The 21,597-nt window shown below is 32.5% G+C and overlaps 1 protein-coding gene across 3 annotated transcripts in view; it reads left to right on the forward strand.

Moving 5' to 3' along the window:
- Positions 1 to 21,597, forward strand: part of CSMD3 (CUB and Sushi multiple domains 3) — a 1,277,440-nt gene that overhangs the window by 855,348 nt on the left and 400,495 nt on the right. For all 3 annotated transcript variants that reach the window (XM_011982326.1, XM_011982327.1, XM_011982328.1), the window contains 3 exons: positions 3,153 to 3,269; positions 9,535 to 9,750; positions 11,404 to 11,592. In XM_011982326.1, the coding sequence (XP_011837716.1) occupies positions 3,153 to 3,269; positions 9,535 to 9,750; positions 11,404 to 11,592 (522 nt within the window). The remainder of the gene's footprint in view (positions 1 to 3,152; positions 3,270 to 9,534; positions 9,751 to 11,403; positions 11,593 to 21,597) is intronic.

A 21,597-nucleotide genomic window follows, 5' to 3' on the forward strand; every position in this document is an offset into this window, starting at 1 on the left:
TTTTTAGCTTTTAGATGCTTTTTATCCTTTTAGGTGCTTTTTTTTGGCCAGCTGTTTGAGTTCACATAAAGTAACTGAGTTTTTCATATATATATATATATGATATATATATGAAATATATATATTTCATATAAATATATATATATTTATTTCATCATGCTCTGAGTTCTTTAGTTTTTCAAAGATTCACTTGATACACAATTGTCTATCTCATTCACAAGAACATGTAATCCTATTATGTCTCTTACAAAACTGTTGGTATCCCTGAAGACACATGGAATCAATTAGCAAGGTTGCTGCAATAAATTGGAATTCCTTCTGAACACATAACGGGAGATAACACAGGAGATCCATGGCACCTATTTTAGACAGTCTTGTTCTAATAACGTTTACTAAGTGAATGGCCCACACATTCTCTTAAACGGACTTAAATCTCAGCATTCACTTTTTAAGTCATTTGTTTTTGGAGAAATTTTCATAATCATCTCTATACCACTGTATCTGTTACAATACATTTAAATTCCATCCTGTACCTGAAAATATAAAACAAAATATCTCATATAAAAACTTAAATCTTTTTTATTAATCTTAATATTTTAGGTCTTTCATCATTGATTTTAATAAGCTCTTACAAATTCTTATCTTTCCAATAGGAGGAATAGTTGTTAGATAAGCAAACATCATCAGTATGAAAGAATATTCAGTAATGAATTAACCACTTTTAAAATTAATCCAACTCAAAGATACTTTCTATTTAGCATTAGCATCTGTCACTGTACAATCTCATGTAATTGCTTAAAAAGCTGACAGTATAAAACAAATGCGATTTAAAACATTGGCAATGTAAAATAAACTCATTTAGAAAAATGAAAAATTTCATTAGGTTGATGAAAATGATGAGGCTGATGATGGTGATGATGGAGAACTATTTCAGTCACAGGAAGCCACTGGCAAATGAGAATTCAAAAGAGATAGATCAATTAAAGAACATAGACAAGGATACTGACACAATAGGTGTTGGGTGCACAAAAAAAGTGATTTGAACATAAAAGGATAAAATGAATCTCTGAGAAAATAAAGGATGCCCCTGATTTTTTTTTTTTAATATATTGATCATTTGTGAGGGAAGTGCCACAAAATCAAACATAAGTAAAGAACATCATAGCTTGCTAAAACAGTACTGTTAACATGGAGAAAACATCAACACGATTCAAGAATCTGCTTGAGATCATAGACCCTGAAACTAGACTGAGTTCTATCTATACTTGCTTTCTCATCTGTAAACCGCATAATTACAGCATTCTTCTCAAAAAGTTGTTGTGGGGGCTGAGTTAACATAAATAAAATCTGCAGAATAGTGCCAGCTACATTTTAAGATCAAAACAGTGTTTAGTTTTGTTTTTGGTAAGATTTAGTAAATCGTTGTAATTTTATCCTGTTTTATTAGATATAAAATAAAATTTATGTGTCTTTATGTTTTTAGTTTCATCTTTCAAAAGAACTTAAATTACATTCTTTCCCCACTATTTACTATGAAATTCCATCTTTAAGTCCATTCTCTTCAATGTCTGCATCCAATGATAATTATTTTCAAATAACAGAAATCTTCACTTTGTTTTAAAAACGTATTCTATATTTTCCCATCTGATTCTAGTCAAAGTAATATTATGAATGTTTGTTATAATATATTAGCTGTTGAGCATTCCTCCTAAATTTTTAAATGTGTTTATGTGTTACAAAGATTTATTCATTTACCTGCAGAATGTCTCTTTAAGTTTCCCCTTCTACAAAGGTATATAGGTACAGCTTACAGACAAAACAATTCCCAAGAAACTTCTCAAGAAGTAGGATACTTGACAAAGTGTCTTTATTTGAAAGAATACTGATATACAGAAAAATTTCCTCTCAACTTCTTATACATACATGCACACAAACACACAGATACACAAATACACACATACATGTGCATGCTCAGGGGCACATATCTGGCGTCCTTTCTAAAAGTTTGCATCTCTCTTTTTTGTTACCTTTTTGTGTATTTTAAATTAATTTAACTCCCTTAATTTTCATTCTTGTGTTCATTGAGAAATTTTATTCTAGCTGCACGACATACAGTCCTTTGAAATAGAGACTGTAGGTTTTAATTCAGTAGACATTTCACTCATCATATTTCACTTAACAAATTCATATGTTATAGTGTTAGGTGCTTTGGAGAGACTTCAAAACTCACTTTTCTAGTGTGCTGGGGAAGTGGGGCAAGGATCAAATTAGACAAGGGTACATGTTGCATTCATGATTCTTACTACCCTTGGCTGTGTCTAAGAGTTGGCCTTTTCAAGTGAAATAGAATAAGGAGTCAACAAATTCTCTGCTCATACTAGAATAAAAATGCTTACTAGGCAATATCTTTTTTTTTTTTTGCCTCCTCCAGTTTTCAATTTTGATAAAATTGTCTGGTGTACCATAAGCACTGATGGGTGTTGAATATAGTAGAAGACCTTGATTTGTTCTCAAGGAAATGAATATCAACTCAAATATTATTTGTTGACCTAAGATTAACTTATTTTTATTATCTTAGAATATTTACTTACAAAACTACATCCCTTCAAAAGATCCTTTTTGTTTATAATATTTCCTAGAAAAATACAGAAGTACAGAAGCAGCCTTGGAAACTTTTACAACTCACTTCATAGTTTTGAAAGGAATCCTATAAGGAATAACACATATCCCTTTAGGAATCTATATCAAACAATTTTATACAATTAGCAATTCATTTTCTTAGTGCTTAATAAGAGGGATTGCTAAACAATTAATTACTCATATTTAATTTACCACCAATTTGTGCAAATACTGCTTATAATTAGAAATGTATTAGCACATACTTCAAATTCAAATGTGGAAAGTTGAGTCATGTTCCCTTGGGTACAGTACTAATTCTCAGATGCTACTGAGTACCCTTTTCTTCTCTAGTGATACAATGGATAAAATGATTTACTAGTATTGGAAAAGGTCTTAATACACACCTGCTATTACAAGGATGTAGCTTAAGCAAAGATAATGCGACTCCTCAATTCAAGAAAGGAGATAAGAGATTTATTCACCCTCTGTCTCTCTCACTGTTGATCACATGGCTCTATTTCTTTGTATTTCAGCATTATGTGGAGGAGATGTTAGAGGGCCTAGTGGAACAATCTTATCACCTGGTTACCCAGAATTTTATCCAAATTCTCTGAATTGTACATGGACTGTTGATGTAACCCATGGAAAAGGTAATTTGCCTCATGAAATAATAATTGGACTGTCTTCTGAATTTTCATTGAATCTATTTTTATTTAATTTTCCTTTACATGTTCTTTTGCATGAGCAAAAACAGATCAATACTACAGTATGCTAAAACACATTTCAATTTAAATAATTGCCACAAAAATTATATTTACTGTTCTATAGTATTACAATGTGCTCATGTTTTTACCAGGCTGGTGCTATGAGAGATTTGTTTAGTTTTGATATAATAAACTAATGATATTTGAATTTTTTGTAGCAAGAAAACGTCAAATAAGATGGCTGTAGTTTCTGACATAGTGTTAAGAAGTTGATTTCAGGAGTTCAAAGGGGAATATGAGATGCTCTGATATGCTGAGCCAATTTTAAAGCAACTAGTATATGTTTATACAAACTTGTTTATGAATGTTTCTGTTTTTGTTTATAATAATTATATTATTTAATTTATAGGCATTCTATAAATATCTGTGTCTCAGATTCTTTAGTACAGAGCTGCAGATATGTCTCACATAAATAGAGTAAAATTGCACTCTGCATAAGTAGATGTTAATAAATGTCCTTTTACAAATAAACAAATAAGTAAAAGGCTCTGTAGTATTAAATATGGTTCATTCACGAGATTCAACCAGACTCATAAAACTTTTACAACCTACTTCACTGTTTTGACAGGAATCCTATAAAGAATGACATGTATCCCTTTAGGAATCTATAACAAACAATTTTATGTAATTAATAATTCATTTTCTTAGTGCTTAATAAGAAGGACTGCTAAACAATTAATTACTCATGTTTAATTTACCATCCATTTTTGCAAATATTGCTTATAATTAGAAATGTATAAGTAGGTACTTCAAATTTATCAAGGTACAGTGTAATTTATCAAGGCAACAACTTATCAATGGTAAAATGACCATTCCAATATATGAAAACAAAAGATATATTAAAGTTATTTTCTTGAAGATCTCCATGGGCTGATCTTCTAAAGGAGCTACTTTATTCATTTTAAAACCTGATTTTGATAAGTACCCTTTATTTTAGCTCTGTTGCTGTATTACATTATTGAATTTTACTACTAAATTGTATTTATTGAAAATAAATAATTTTTTTAGAAAATCTAAAAAAAGAAAAAATCAAAATAAAATACTTTTAGCAATAAGGAGATGTTACAATTAAAACTAAAGCCTTATGTTTAATACATTTAAATGTATTGTGTTTTCACAATAAAGTTTGCCTTTGATAAAATTACATATTATTTTATCAGGAAGTGAGAATTATGTCAGGACAATTTTAGTTAGATTTCTACAATGAATTAAATATTATTGAGAAAAAAGTGTTTTTAAAACGAGTATTCTGGTACTGAATAGCAGGAATGAAGTAGAAGACTTTGTAAACTGTGATTTTTGTCATTCTTTATTAGTAGAAGACTCTTTGCTGGAAGCTAAACAAGTATCCTATTATTCCATTGTGAAGTAGATTAATGGAGTTTAAAATAAGCTCCCTGATAGTATAGAAGGGAGTGGAGTGCTACATACTGCTTGCTATGTAAATAGAGGTTTAATTAACACTTAAAGTTTTGCATCTTCACAGGTTGCAAGTGTTAATTAAATCCGTATTTACATGGCAAGAGATGCAGATGTAGATGCCTTTGTTTTAAGAGCCAGCTGAGTTTGTTTGAAGTACAACTCTTCCAAAGTGTAGCCAAAGTTTCTTGAAGGAAAATCTCAAAGTTGGGAGAAATATTCAAGGTAATATAGTCTAACCTCTTTCTCAGAAAACTAGTTTCTCTGTATAGTGTTTCAGAAACAGGAAGAACTGACCTGTTATGGATATTTCTGTTGATAAGGACTGTACTCCTTGGGAAAACTTGCTCATTTTTCACATATTTAGTTGTTTAAAAATTATTCTGCAGCCGTTATCCCTGTTCTGCTCTCTGGAGCTACACCAAAAAAGCAGCCTAATCTTTGCTCCAACCAAAAGCTCCTCAAACACACCAACTCACAGTTCTGAGACTACCATGTTTTTCATGTCCTCTATCCCTAGATCTTTATTCTAAGTCTTTTCTACCCAGACTAAACACTCCTAGTTCCTTTAATTCATCATAAGATAACATTTTCATGTTCATCACCACTCTAATCAACTTTCTCTGGATACGTTCCAGCTTATCTCTTTAAAATGTGGTTTTCTAAAACTGAACACATCGTGGCACAGTGTAACACTAAAATTATTTTCATTCAAGAAGAAAGTATTTGTGTTAATTAACTTTTTTGCTACTATGTTATACTACTAATTGATAAGAAGTTTGTAGTAATATAAATCATCTTTTTAGATTACTGGGACTTAAAATACAGATAAATTAAATTCCTAAAATTCTATAATTATACAATTGCTTTTTTTTCTATCTTCAGTGCAAACTTTTATATTTATCCCTGTTACATTTTATCATATCGATTTTGATTCAGACTTCCTATGAGATCATTTTGAAGTGATTTACATTTCACTTACATTTACATTATATAGTCAGAATGTTCTTATGTAAGTATGATCATTAGTACTTTAAGAGTTTATAGGAATCTTAACAAGTATAGATCTAAATAAGTATTTAAGAAATATAAAATTTAAATGTGCCATCTGTAATCTCTTCACCATTAAACATGAAGTCAAAGTGTTTGAACACATATAATTGTTCAATAGTTTCAAAGTCAGTTAACTACAGTGTCATTCAGCCTACATTGCTCCTTACTTGCAGGGACACCATGAGAGATTTTCCTTAAACACATTCTATAAATCAAGATGCTAATTATAAATAGTTACAGGAAACCTGGAGAAAAAAAGTGTACTCAGAAAAAAACCCTTAGAGTCTTAGAAGTTAGGCTGTCCTTAAATAAAGCATAGTCCACTCCTATTACTTTACATATTAGGAAAAAAATAAGTCAAATGGCACCCTTTAGGTGATAGCTGGTGGCATGACTGTAACTAAAACCTAGATATTAAAGCTATTTTGACTTTAAGTACAAGCCTTTAATATACATATATCTGTACCATAAATTACCTTTATTGGGCATCCTGAATTAGCATTCTTACGAGAAGTAATTACGATACTGAAACCACTGACTTTTTCTCCCTGCCTTGTTAGAATTGTGTGTCTTTGCCTGTGTAATCCCCTTCTTTCCAAAATGTCTATCATAGTCTGCAACATCACAAACTTCTTGCTTTTGGAAGTCATTGCCTTTTTTGCTTTAGGAGTTCATTGCTTTGGGTTTTTTTGTTGGTTTGTTTTTATTTTTGTGTTTTTCCTGAGATGGGTTCTCATCCTGTCACCCAGGCTGTTCCTGGCTCACTGCATCCTCAATCTTCCTGGGCTCAGGTGATCCTCCCACCTCAGCCTCCTGAGTAGGTGGGACTACAGTTGCATGCCACCACATTTAGTTAAGTTTTGTAGTTTTTTGTAGAGATGGGATTCTGCCGTGTTGCCCAAGCTGATCTCAAACTCCTGGATTCAAGCAATCCACCCACCTAGGCCACCCAAAGTACTGGGATTACAAGTGTGAGCCTCCAGACCTGGATGGTCATTACGTTTGAAGGTCATTTTTATACTCCTCTACGGACCCCTTTGACAAATTAGTTACCTCTATTTCTATGCTCCTATATTGACTTATATTAACCAGTTTGGCAGAATGATTAAAATTTTGGTTCATGTACCTTTTTCCTCAGATAGGCCATGAGTTACTTACATTCTTCTAAATATTTATATTCTGTAATGACTAGAATATAGTAGTTTCTCAGGATCATTGTCTTATTTGGATTAATTGACCTTCGGCACAACTTCTAAGGTCTTAAGTTGTTTTGCAGTAGTGAAAGAAAACGGATATTACCATTTAATCCATGACTTGAATAGTAGCTTCATTTTATAAAGTGGCTTGCCAGGGCTAAATAACAGGAAAAACATTAGCTCTTATTTTGGGAAATTGATTAATAGCAGTAATAGTTTCTGAATACTTCCTCTGTGCCAGTCACTATGCGAAGTCATTTTCATGTTACCTTATTTAAACTGCAAAACAACTCTATTAGAGCCCTATTTTACAGATGGAGAAAGTAGGGCTCAGAAAGGTAAATAATACTTAACAGTGGCTTTGTTGGCACCAATAATTAATTAATGAAATTCTAAAATAATTCATTCTATGTATTTCGGAACAAGCACTTTTTTTTTTCTTAAAAAATGTAAATAATATAGCATACATGACGATTTATTTCTCTTTTTTCAATCTACTCTCCTATTGTCCAACTATTTTTTTCTTAGCTTTATAGGAGAAATAAGATTTACTTATCTGAACTTTCTACCCTTACATTATTTTGCAGGAACTAATCTGGACAGTGAACATCTTCTGTTTATTATGTCAATACCCCATTTTCCTTCCATCTGTCTAGTATCAATACTGATTTTACACTATAGAACATTTGAAAAACTCACTTAATTTTTGGACTCCCCCCAAAAGGGGTTTTGTATTCCTGCCCATTATAGAGAGGAGAAAACAAACAAACAAACAAACAAAAACAAACAAAAAAAACCTTACATTTTGAAAAATAATTTGAAAATAGTACCTTATATATTTCAAATATTTCTCAAATATGAAATCTCTGGTTCATTATGCAGTAATAACCTTGTTGTGGTAATGTTTGTGTTTTCAGTCTGTTTGTTTTGGTCTCATTTTCTATCCTCTTTTTTTTTTTTTTTTTTTTTTTAAACAATGGAGACTCTTAAGAATTCCCAACATTTGAAACTAAAATGTAAATGAATAAAAATGTTACTTGTCATACTCTCAGATTTTGGACTTTTCTTAGCAAATACTTGGGTAATTTTTTAGGTCAGGTACAAAAATAAAGCACTTCAAGGGAAGGGTCCCTGTGGTAGCCATTTTTTATTTCAGATGGCTCCTTACACAGTATGTTGTGTGTATTTGAGTGTGTGTATTTGTGTGAAGTCATTAGTCTTTTATATGTGTTCTTGACACTGTAATTAAATACTAACATGATACCACAAGGAGTCCACTACATACTCACTAGAAAGGAGCAAATATAAAAGCCCCAGATTTTCAAGTATTGGAGAAGACATGGAGCAACCATATTGTCTATGGAGATGTAAATCGACATGGCCACTTTGTAAAACAGTATTTGTTAAAGCAACACATATATTATTACCCCCATCATTCAGTAATTCCACTCCTAGATACGTACACAACAGAAAAAAGCATACACATTCACAAAAGATATACTCACATGTTCATGGCAGCACTGTCTACATTTATGATAAAATGCAAACAACTTAAGTGACCATCAGCAGTTGAACAGGTAAATAGATGTGGTATATTCACAAGGTGGAATGCTATACTATACATCACCAAAAATGAACCACCCCCAACTACGCACAATGATATTGAGAAATCTCACAAACCTAATGTTGAGTAAAGTAAGTCAGATCCAAAAGAATATATATGATTCCATTCCATAAACTACAAAATATATATACAAAGCAGCAAAATTAGTTTGTGCTTTAGAAGTCGAGTGAGTGGTTACCTCTGGAAAGCTGAAATGACAGAAAAGTTTTATTAAAAAGGCTCTGGGTGTTTGTATTATTGTGACTATTGATTTGGATACTATTTGCAAAAGTATTTGGTTTATGGAAACTCATTTAGCTGAACACTTATATATACATGTTTTGCATATTATATGCACAGGTTGAAATTTGTGACAGATAAATGGAGAATAATTACATTCATTTAACAAATAGCATTCCCTATGCCTGTTTTATATTTATCTTCTAAAATAAACAGCATATTTGGAAGTTAAGTTCTATAATATTGAACATTGCTTTTATGTTGGTTGAAGGGATTGGAGAAGAAAATGGAGGCATGTACAGTATTCACCAGGAAATTGCACCTCTATTGTAAACAAAATATATGTATTTCTTTTGAAATTTTCAGAAAACCAGGTAATTTTTTTTCAGGCATTGATTTTTTAATTTTATTTTCAAGCGGTTTCCAAGACATGACTCATTATATCTCTTTTAATGAATCTGAAGGAAAAACACACATAAAAAGAATAATACAATATATATTTGGAATATTTTATAGTAATGCCTCTCATTTTCAGAAAATTTAATTAGAAGGAAAGCCCTGGCTAATAGGTAGTTTGACAGTAACTCTCTGTGTTTTACTAATCTACCTGTAAATTCAGTGTTCCTATTTTTCTTAATAGGTGTGCAGTTCAACTTCCACACTTTTCATTTGGAAGACCATCATGACTACTTACTGATCACAGAGAATGGCAGTTTTACCCAACCACTGGCACGCCTGACTGGTTCAGATCTTCCTCCAACAATCAATGCTGGTCTCTATGGAAATTTCAGGGCTCAATTGCGTTTCATTTCAGATTTTTCAATATCATATGAAGGATTTAACATTACATTCTCTGGTGAGAAAATAAACAAAAAACAAAAGGACTCATTCAATAACTTTTAAAAAACATCAATTTTTTCAAGATATGAGCATAACTAATGATGAAACAGAGAGTGAAAAATAGCAGAATAGAAGAAAAAGTTTAAAAAAAAGAAAGCAAAGTAATATATGTCAAGTTTAAGGAAAGATTGGAATAGATTGAAGATTATCTCCAGTAATAAATAAGGGGAAAAGCAAAAATTAATTAATTTGCTGTAAATCTACTGGAAGTACAATAATTACATTTCTTTAATTTACAAAAATTCTGCAAAATTCTAACAGAGGTCAAAACTAGCTAAAATGCCTAGTAAATGCAAAATAAAAATTAAAATATATATTTTAAAATTTCAGTTAGACTCAAAAATGAAATGAGAATTAATCCAGTGATTTCCTTGTTTTATGTGCCTAGGAAAAGACATAGAAGGCATAACCAACAGGCTAGTATTAAGATAAACCTAATTTATTATTCTGGAATTAGATAATCTGTAATCAAATTAGCATAGTTACTCCTTTCTTCTAGTATAATCTTATTTATAGACAATAGTATTACTTGGATTACAGGGAGAAAAAAAGTATGAGACCAAAGAGAATAAAATGTATTCCCACCACTTACAGCTCTACTTTCAATTTGAATGAACACAACTAGCTATTTCTTTATACAGACACAAATTAATAAGTAAATCTTATGCCAACTTGCTAATATTAAAATGATACAAGCACTAACCTTGTTCTTAAACAACTATTTTAGTATTTGGATGAAAATATTGGGATGCTAAAATCATAAAAGTATTTTATCTTGAGTAGTAAATGAACATAACCTAGAATGTTAGAAAAAAAAATCCAAGTTATTTTTTTAAAGCATAAAATATTAGCTAATCAACATGAAGCAATGCCTCTTGTTCTTTATTGCAATTACACAGTAGCTGCTCTGGGAATATTTTTAGATAAGCTACTTCTTCTTAGGACTGTATATAAATTATAATGTTTAATCAACTCTACTGTTTCATACCCTGAAGACTGTTTAGTTGTTCATTTTCATAATGCTCATTTATTGCCTGGGGAAAAGTTCCTATAAAAATCCATAATATAATAATTTTCAATGTGTGGTCACTTCAGTCTCACATAAACCCTTGCATCTCAAGTCATGTGTTTTTCAGAATATGCATTAACTGAACTTCTTGTATACAAGAAGCAGAAGGGCCTTTATCATTTAAATGTAAAATATTAAGCAAAATGCATTTCAGAAGTGCAAATGATTTCATTTCAAATGTTATTTTGTGTTTGAAAATATGCAGTTCTTATACCATTATAAGTCAAAAATATATGAAATAAAAATGTTTCTAATGCAGAAAAAAACAATAAGATAAAAAGCTATATTTTATTATTCAGAAGGTGATATTTTCTCGTCTATATTGAATACCGCACATACAAATATTTATCAAGTTATTAGCTATTTTACAAAAGAAGAAACGTATGTGTGCCATTTGTATGTTCTGATAGCTATTCATATAGTCACTTCTAAATATATGACTAGGTTCTAAAAACAATAGGAATACACCCTTAAAAGTAACCACTATCATTTTCTTTGCCCTTTCCTCCCCTGCGGGGAAATTTTCTCTCTAATTTACAGAATATAACCTTGAACCTTGTGAAGATCCTGGCATTCCTCAATATGGTAGTCGAATTGGGTTCAACTTTGGGGTTGGTGACACTCTGACCTTCTCATGCTCATCGGGTTATCGACTGGAAGGAACATCAGAGATCATCTGTCTTGGTGGTGGCCGACGAGTGTGGAGTGCACCTCTGCCAAGGTGTGTGGGTACGTGGTCAGCTGCTTTCATTTGCTTGTATGTGTAGTCACTGTCCATGGAGTTGCATGGTTACACCCTTCGTTTTTTATAATCTGTTGAATTTCTTCATTTATTTCACATTAGTTATTTCAATTTTTTTTCTATTTGGCAATCTGGTGTAACTGAATTAACTTCTCTACTGCTCCTTTCAAGAAACCATGCTTCTAAATTTGTTTTCAGATAGGGATAATAAATGAATTAGATAGGTAGGTAGGTAGATAGATAGATAGATAGATAGATAGATAGATAGATAGATAGAAATATGATAGATACATAGATATATGGAGATAGATAGATGATATAGATAGGCAGGTAGGTAGATAGGTAGATAGATGAAGGATAGAAATAGAATCATATTTTGAGAGCTCACAGAAAATGGAATTCTTGTATTCTATTGATAGTATATTCTGACTAAGGTTTTGACAATATTTTATAACTTAAAATTAACATGCATAAAAGGTGATTACAAGAGAAAGTGTCAAATGAAGAATAGGTAATTAATTTAAGGGCTGTCAATGAATTTATTGGCTCACTATTTGATAGATAAGAGAGCTATTCATTCATGTTGTGCAATAAAAAATAACTATAATTAAAGTATTGGAAGTGTGAAGTCATCATCTCAATCTTTGGAAGTAAATATTTTGACTGATAAAAAGAAAACAATGTTCAGTAGAAAAAATAAAGGGCTTTTCATTAAGACTTAAATCATTCCCTATTTAAATTACAAAATATGAAGGCAAGATCTTCTCGCTGTTTAGTGATTATCAGTACATCTTATGATAGAATGAGATTCAAATGGCCATTTTATAATTATTTTATAAAGTTATTGAAAATTATCACAAGCACTTAATTTGATTATAAATCTAATTATGAGTCACAAATCTGTGTAAGTTATAATATGCTATAAAATCAGGAAAATTGGTAGAGATTTGAAAAGTGGTTTAAGCCCCTGCTCTTTACTGTGGATACAAAATGCCCCACAGATTGAAATAAGAATGAAGAAGTGATATCCTTTTTGCCTCATTCAATTTATTGTCCCATATATAGAATGTGGGAATTCCTATGGAACCACAAATTAAGCCAAAAAATATGACCATCCAAGTTAATGTGGGTCTGAAGTCTTTGATTGTAATGAGATTGTTTTCAAGATACATAACAGATGAAATTTCTTTTTAAAATCACAGATTTTTATAGAAATGGCACAAGCAACCATAGAGGCTTGAAGTTGGGAGGTGATAAGTAATCATACTCTCAGGGCATCTTTTCCAGGAGCTATACAGGATGCATTTTTTTTTTATTGTTTTAAGGACATTTTGTTTTTACTATTGCTACTACTGCTACTGCCACCTTTGAAATTCCTGCACTTTACTTCATTATGCCCATTTTCATTTTCATGACTGTTTTCAAAGGTAATTAATGAAACCTTTGGAATAGTCCGAGTTAGGACTACAGAGTGCCTGACCATTTGATATTTGGCCAATTCACTTTTTTAAACTTCATTTTTCTCATCAGTCAAATGGTTACAACTGTAGCACCTAGCTCATTGTTATGAGTTAGTTATGAGGATTTAAAGAAATTAATGATGTAAATCAGACACCTGGCACAGTCCCCGGAATATAGGAAGCATTCAGAATTTAGATTTTATTTTAACTAATTGTTTTGAGTATAATCTGCTGTCTCTCCAGCCTGTCAACTTAGTTTATAAAATCAATTATAGTAGGAAATAATTCCATTTTATAAAACACTAACATTATGAGGACCTGCTAAGCTCTTTTATGTAAAGTCATTTCATTTAATCCTTACAAAAATCCTGATATTATTATCTCTTCCACTTTTCATGAGAAGAAGTCTGAGCCTTAGAGATGCTCAATAACTTGCCCAAGATCATTAAGATTGCAAGAGGTAGCACTATGATTTTTGTAGTGATCTGTTTCATTCCAAAGCCCATTTTTTTCTTCACTTAGTATCTAAGGAAATGTGATTCTAGAAAGAATATATCATATGGAATTAACATTTTCTCTCAGAGTAATTGAATACATGCCAGGCTGTTATATAGGTTGAAAAAAAAAGTGTTTACTTGTACATTTTAAAAATTTAGTTTATATTTATGATATATTTTAATAAATGGATTTATGAAAACCTGGCATTGCAAAAATCTAACATTGAGTTAATTTTGTTTTATTAAGGTGTTTCTTTGAGATGGGTTTATTCGTGCCTAAATCTTTAATGGGAAGGATGAAAGAAAATTACCCTGTGGACAAATTTAGAAAGCAAAGTTATTATCGTGGGAATTCCCCCCACTCATTTTCAGATTAGCTGTGCTTGCTTTTAAGCTTATTAAAATTTACAATTAATTCAGTTGACCTTAATAAATTCCACTGTAGGCATACATTTAAGTTACAAGATGGGTAGAAATATTCCTTTAAAAAGAAATATTTTTTAAATGTTACTTCTCCAATTTTTTTGAACTTTTTTCTTTACTGCTTTGCTTATGCTTCGGATCAAATTTGTTCCTTCTTGAATTTCTAATTCTAAACACACATATGTATATATTTCTAATTTTGTTTTTTTCCCCCAAATTTTAGTCTTTATTCACATAAAATGCATGTTATTTGTAACCATTCATCTGAGCAGATGTCCAGTTTTAGGAATGCTAGTTTATTTGGACAGCTTTTATTTCTTCTTAACCTCTTTGTACTTGTTACTTCATATATCCTAACATCAATTCTTTATTTCATACTTGTTTTAAAAAATCATTATTTAGTCTTCAGCGTTGCCAACTGCATAGAAAGCCTAGATTAACAATAGCCAAATTATTAAGTAAGTTGTATTCCAAAAGTTTGCTTCTGTTTCAGTTATTTGGAATCTAAACATTCTTTTCCTGGCACAAGGGTACAAATGATGGATACACTCCCAGAACAAACCCCAGATGAGGTTTTAAATTTTATATGAAGTATGAAACTAATATTAACATTTACTAAAATGATTTGTGTATATATACATTATATAAGGCATCTGACTTCAGACAGTAAGGGAACTGATAAAGCTAGTTTTGGAAACTTACTTTACATTTTATTTATTTAAATTTTGATTCAATGTTTAGTGTACAGTTTGATTGGTATCTCCATTTCTTTTAGTAGAATTGGGCAAAATTTATCTTATTCTGGATGTTGAATGAAGAATAAACAATATTTTTCTTTAAACAATTTCCTACATAAGCTCTGCATTTATGTTTAAAGTTTTAACGAAATATTAAAATGTAATAATACCATAATGTGGCCATTTATGTCTATGAAAAATTCTGTCATGTAATATCTCATTCCAAAACCCCCAAATGTTGTGAAAGTAAGTTTAATACAACTATCTTATCAATAAAGATATGATATCTATAAAAATACTCAAGGTTGAACACAAACCCAAGGGCAGATTCATGATTATCACAATGTTCTGAGTCCAAGTCCTGTGTATGGTCCATAGCAGCACACCATTGTCTTTGACTGGAGACTCTGATAAAGTTGAGAGGAAATCTGGCCTGCATTATAGTTGACACTTGGCTTCAGAGAACTTCGTATGCTTGTCCTCTATTTAACTAGAGGAAAACCTCTTCAACCATGGCCCATTTATCTGATGTTGCTTAAATGCAGAGAAATTTATAGAAGCAGGAGAAGAATCTTGACAGGAATCAAGAGTATAACAGGAAAAGTTTTATTATGCTATTAGCAGCTAAGTACTCGATACACAAAATCTCGTTTACTAGTTAGTAATCAAGATGAAAGTTTTACTTTCTGAAACAGATATTTATATATCTCTAATTATACTTCACTTTTTGGGAAAAACTTTAAAAACAGGAAAAATGATATTTTAGTTAAGATGTTTTATATTTGAATGATTTTCCTGGAGAGCCATGTTTCTCAGGAATGAATATCTGATCACCTTTTTAAGTGGCAACCAAATACCCAACAGCAAATAAATAAATAAATAAAATAAAAATAAAAAAAAAAATTAAAAAGTACCAGTAAGTTGATAAGTTGATTAAAATAAAAAACACTTTCCTTTTTTGTTTAAGAGATAAGTACATGATTTCTTTTTCTAAAGTTTGCATTACAAAAACACTGTCATTTACTTTGCTATCTTTTTAAATCAGGAAAATCTTGCATGTCTTCACTCAGCATCCAAATATACCAGGAACCAAGCCAGGCCATGTTGCAAATAAACAAGGAGCTAATGAAAGAACATGTTGTGTTGGAAAGTAGATTAGCAAGTTAAATATTAGTAATGATTTGTCTTTAGGCAGGAGTCCACATATTTTAAGAAGCCCACACATTTTGAAGTGATTTCAAAGACATTAATTCATTCATCCTCATAATCCCTCATTTAACACATCTTCTGTTTCTAATTTCATGTGTCATTGATTTTTTTATCTGACTTTGGACAAGTAACAACATCTTGCCTTAATCATGAGTCAAATGAGAAAAATGATAACTCTATATTACACATCTACTTATTATTCTCACTTTTCTGACTTTCCAGATGATATATGATGATAGTTATTTATTTCTTAGTTTAAAAATAAATGTCAACAAGAGAGGAAACTGGGTGTGCAGCATATATGCGAACTGTCTGTACTATCATTGTAACTTCTCTGTGAACCTAAAACTATTCCAAAATGAAAATGTATTAAAAATTCAAAATATGAAAGAATAAAGTGCATTTGAAGAGGCAATTTCTCTTGAAACAAATTCTACTTATTTTATCTTAACCTCCAAGCTCTCTATACTAAAATTATATCTGTCAGATGCTCACACATTTATATCAAATATGACTGATCTATCCAAGTTAGTCAGCATTGGAGATATACGGTCCAGTAGAAAGCAAATTAGAAATTAAGAGACTTAGACTGATCTTAGATTCTACCATTAATTAGTTGATTGATTTAAGCAAATGCCTTAATTTTCTGTATTTTTATTTTCTGGAAAGGATGATGCCAGTATGAGTTCTATTTAACCCAAATATATATATATATTTATATATATATATATATATATATATAAAAGAAAAGTGTTCTAGTGAGTAATATAAAGAAATATGTATTTACTTCTTTCTTGTATGATTAGGACTGAATGTATTGATTTCATTGTTTAACAATATAAAAGCATCTAGAATATTAACTTATATTTGCTCAATGCTATCTAGATTTTTAAAAGAATTTCTTGCTCAAAACCTTATGAAGTAAGCAGAGGAGGTATTATTCCTTTTTAGCAGTTGAGAAAATGCACGCTCGGAAATGTTACAATTAATAAGTAAAAGAAACATACCAGAGGCAAAGTTTTGTAATTCTTAGATGAGTGTTGTGGCATTTCAAGCAACATTGCTTTATTACTTTATTTATTGATGCACCATTTTCAAGTTAGAAGACCATCATTTTTTATACAATAGACCAGGGGTGGACAAACTTTTTCTGTAAAGTGCTCCACAGTAAATATTTAGGGCTTTGCAGTCCACATGGTTTCAGTTACAATTACTGAACTCTGCTATTGTATGAAAAACACAATAGACAATAGACAATACATGAACGAATTGATGTGGCTGTGTTCCAATAAAACTTTATTTACAAAAACAAAAATCTGGATATGGCCCTGGAGCCATAGTTTGCTGGCCCTTGCAACAGACTTGTCAAGCTTAATCAACTTAAACATGCCTTTTGTATTTGGGCATTTCTTAGTCATTGATCCTTTAGGGAAAGAAGAAAGGATACTTTACCCATTCTCTAATTTTTCATCCTGGACTCCATTTATTAAACTCGTATACATTACTAACAGGAAATATTTCTCTCTTTTTTTTTTTTAAAGAATGTTTGGAGTGTGTGTGTGTGTGTGTGTGTGTGCACGCGTGCGCGAATACTGATGTAGCTTTTTGGTAACATAATTCTCAACCATCTCCAAATCTATCCATATACTCAAATGTCTTCTAAGTACACTGGACCTCTCCATATGGATGTCCTCCCACAAGCACATTGACTTTACACTGCCAAGACAAAACTCATTATCTCCTCAGCCAAATCAGCCTTTCTTTCTGCACTCTTTATTTCAGTTATGGCATCACTCTCATTCAATCATCCAAGCTAGAAATTGCATTATCTTTCACTCCTACTTCCCTCTCTTTTTATCCATATCAGAGCAGTCATTATGACTTACCACCTAAAAATATTGCTCAAATTTACCACCATTTTCGTTCTCACTGCCTTTGTCCTTGCCCAGCTCTCATTGGTCCTCAAAAAGGTTAACACAGTAGCATAAGAATAATAATGCGTGGTAGGCATTGTGTTAAACCCTGTATAAATATTTCACTTCACATATCCTTTATACAAATCATTTAAGAAGATATTGTCATTCCATTTTGTAATACGACTGGATGATTAATTGTATAACTTGATGAAAAGCTTAAAACCTACTCTTTCTGACTTTCATGTTCAAATTTTAGCAGTTATGTGCATAATCTCATTGTGTTACCTCTTTTTTCCTAGCTGGAATTTCTGTTTCCGGCTTTCCCTCATCTAATTTATCTTCAATATTGAAACTAGTTATATTAGATTTTTATTGATGAGTAATAGATTAACACAAATTTAGAGACTTTATACAACACATTTACTTTCTCATGGTTTCTGTGGGTTGAGAGTCTGGACATGATTTAGACCCTCTTCTCAGGGTCCACAGACTACAATTAATGTGTTAACCAGGGCTGAGTTCTCACCTGAGGTTCAGGGTCCTCTTCCAAGGTCACATGGTTATATTGGAAGCAATCAGTTCCTTGTAGTTGTGGAACTGAAAGCTTCAATTCTTTGCTCAATTCCGTCCACAGTTCCTTACCATGTGGTCTTCTGGAATACAGCTGCTTACTTCATCAAGCCAGCAAGAAAAGTCTCTCTGGTGAATCTGCTAGGAAGGTGAAGATGAAGTTTTTTTGTTTTTTTGTTTTTTTGTTTTTCCTTGGGGAACGGAGTCTCACTCTGTCACCCAGGCTGAAGTGCAGTGGCCTGATCTCGGCTCACTGCAAGTTCCGTCTCCTGGGTTCACATCATTCTCCTGCCTCAGCCTCCCGAGTAGCTGGGACTACAGTCGCCCACCACCGCACCCTGCTAATTTTTTGTATTTTTAGTGGAGACGGGATTTCACCGTGTTAGCCAGGATGGCTTCGATCTCCTGACCTCGTGATCTGCCCACCTCGGCCTCCCAAAGTGCTGGGATTACAGGCATGAGCAACCGCGCCCGGGGGGAGGATGAAGTTTTATAGAAGATAACAGGAAGTGATGAAGGGAAAGCCATAGATCCTGCGTATACTCAGGAAAGGAGATTGGCTTAAGGCATAATTGCTTAAAAAAACAAAACAAAACAAAACAAAACAGATATCATGGGATTCAACTTAAAGTCTGTCCACCATACCAGTTATCCTTTGAAAGAACAGATCGTGTGTCTATTCCCTGTGTAAACCACCAAGTAATTTGACATTGCCCATTGGATAGTCACGTTTTTTGTTTTGTTTTGTTTTATTTTGTTTTTTTGTTTGTTTGAGACGGAGTCTCGCTCTGTCGCCCAGTGCCCAGCCTGGAGTACAGTGGCGCGGTCTCGGCTCACTGCAAGCTCCGCCCCCTGGGTTCACACCATTCTCCTACCTCAACCTCCCGTGTATTTGGGACTACAGGTGCCCACCACCACCCCCCCCCGTCTTTTTTTTTTTTTTTTTTTTTTTTTTTGTATTTTTAGTAGAGACGGGGTTTCACCGTGCTAGCCAGGATGGTCTTGATCTCCTGACCTCGTGATGCACCCGTCTTGGCCTCCCAAAGTGCTGGGATTACAGGCGTGAGCCACCGCGCCCAGCCAAAGTCACAATTTCTTAAGTCCTCTTATGAGCTGGCTTTAGTGTCTTCTACTTCGTTTCTCTACATGGCTATGTGCATCCTAGAATACAGCCACAGATGTTACATGCCATTGAAAACGTGCCAACCATTTTCTGTACTTTATAATTTTAAGGCTATATTGAGGTCTAGTGCATGCAAATGACCAAATTCTCACTTGTGTTTACATAAGCAAATGATTTTTTTAACCTGTAAGAATACGGGTTTAAAAGTACAGTAAGACCAGTCTGAGCAAAATAATGAGACCCCTTCTCTATAAAAAAAAAAAATGTAAAAATTAGTTAGGCATGGTGGTGTGTGACGGCAGTCTCAGCCACTGGGGAGGCTGAGGTAGGAGATTGCTTGAACCCAGGAGTTCAAGGGAGCAGTGAGCTACAATGGTGCCACCACCACACTCCAACCGGGGCAACAGCACAAGATGCTGTCTCTAAAAAAATAATAATAATAAAATCACAGTGAGAAAACACAGAAATCATTGTTTGGTTGCTGAAGCAGCCTTTGCTTTTTAATCTGTTGAGCTCCATTCCCATTACCCTACCTGCCATCGTTCAAGACAGTATTATCTATCATTATCTACCTTATTATTGTAATAGTTTAAACAGCACTCTAATCTTCATTCTTGTGCTTTTTTCCTTAAACCAAACTATGGAGTCAGAAAGAACCTCCTGTGATACAAATTTGATTATGTCACTCTCTTACTTAAAATCCTCCATTGTTCTCCATTGCCCTTAAGATAAATTCTGAATGTTACTCTCTCACCCCCAATCTCCACTCCATAATTTGGCCTAATCCCTTCATCCTTTAAACTCACCTCTTTTACTCATTCTGATAATCCCTCCTTGACCTCCCAAGAGTATGTTAGATGTCCTTCCTACGAGTTGCATAAGCCTTTCCATATTTTCCCTTTCTAGATTTCATCATGCTATATTGAATTGCCTTTTTGTCTACAACAGTGTTTAGCATATAGAAAGCTTTCAGTAAATTTGTTGACTTGATAAAGAAATGAATGTATAATATAGGCAAAATTCCTTTACTTCCACATTTTCAACTTACTAACTTTCATTTACATGAACAAAGCTGTGCTCCAGAAGAAAATAGAGTGAATTCTGCCTAACACCAATAAAGGACTATAATTGCCATTTCAACCTCAGCTGTCACACTGTTCTTTAGTCTATAATGCATTTGCTGTGGGGTTATTTACACACAATTTCTCAAGTCTAATAAGTAAACCAACCAACCAACCAACCAACAAGTAATTAAGATGCCTGAAAAGACAACTAAGAAGAGGCTTATAATTATGATTGATAGAAACAGAAAGATAAATTTATACAAATTGAATATGGTGAGAAAATGATGAATTCTGTACCTGCATATGGAATAATTCTTTCCCTAATATGCAGTAAAATTCAGAGCTTAACAGGGAAAATAGCTGATTCAAAAACTTTTTCAATGAGTTTAAAAAGTAAGGTAAAAAAGGTGCATGATAGAAATAGTATCCACAAGAATACGAGGGACCAATACACGTTTCCTATTTAATGAAATTAGATTGTGGACTGCAAACTTCAATTCTTACTCACTTGGGGTTTGCAGACAAACAGATTTACAGACAGCCTTTTAGAATGCAGCCAATTCATTACTATATAAGTTTCTGAATTTATTTTATTATACTGTAGGTGGCACATGAATAAGGGCGATTTTACCTGATAGCTGTAAGTCCTTCGAAGGTGGAGCCTGGATCTTAGTTATCTTTATACTTTCTGTGTGTCTGCCATAAACTTTGGCATATAACAGGTGCTCATTCTGAACAGAAGACTATATGAAGTTAATTCACCATGTGATCATCAAGAACCAACTTAACAGAGTAGACCCTGACCTATCTATATGGTGATTCATCTATAGGGAGGATTTCATTGATTCTCATGTTATTAGAATCTCAAATTTCTTAGGATAAAAATTTTTGAATTTTATGAGGACTTAAAATAGGAGACTCCTAAAAATACCTCATTCTCTATATACGTCCTCATGCTCTGACTGTAAATCTTGTTGCAAGCCAAAATTTGAC

This window comes from Mandrillus leucophaeus, unplaced genomic scaffold (genome assembly GCF_000951045.1).
Source record: "Mandrillus leucophaeus isolate KB7577 unplaced genomic scaffold, Mleu.le_1.0 Scaffold239, whole genome shotgun sequence".
Taxonomy (NCBI): Eukaryota; Metazoa; Chordata; class Mammalia; order Primates; family Cercopithecidae; genus Mandrillus; species Mandrillus leucophaeus.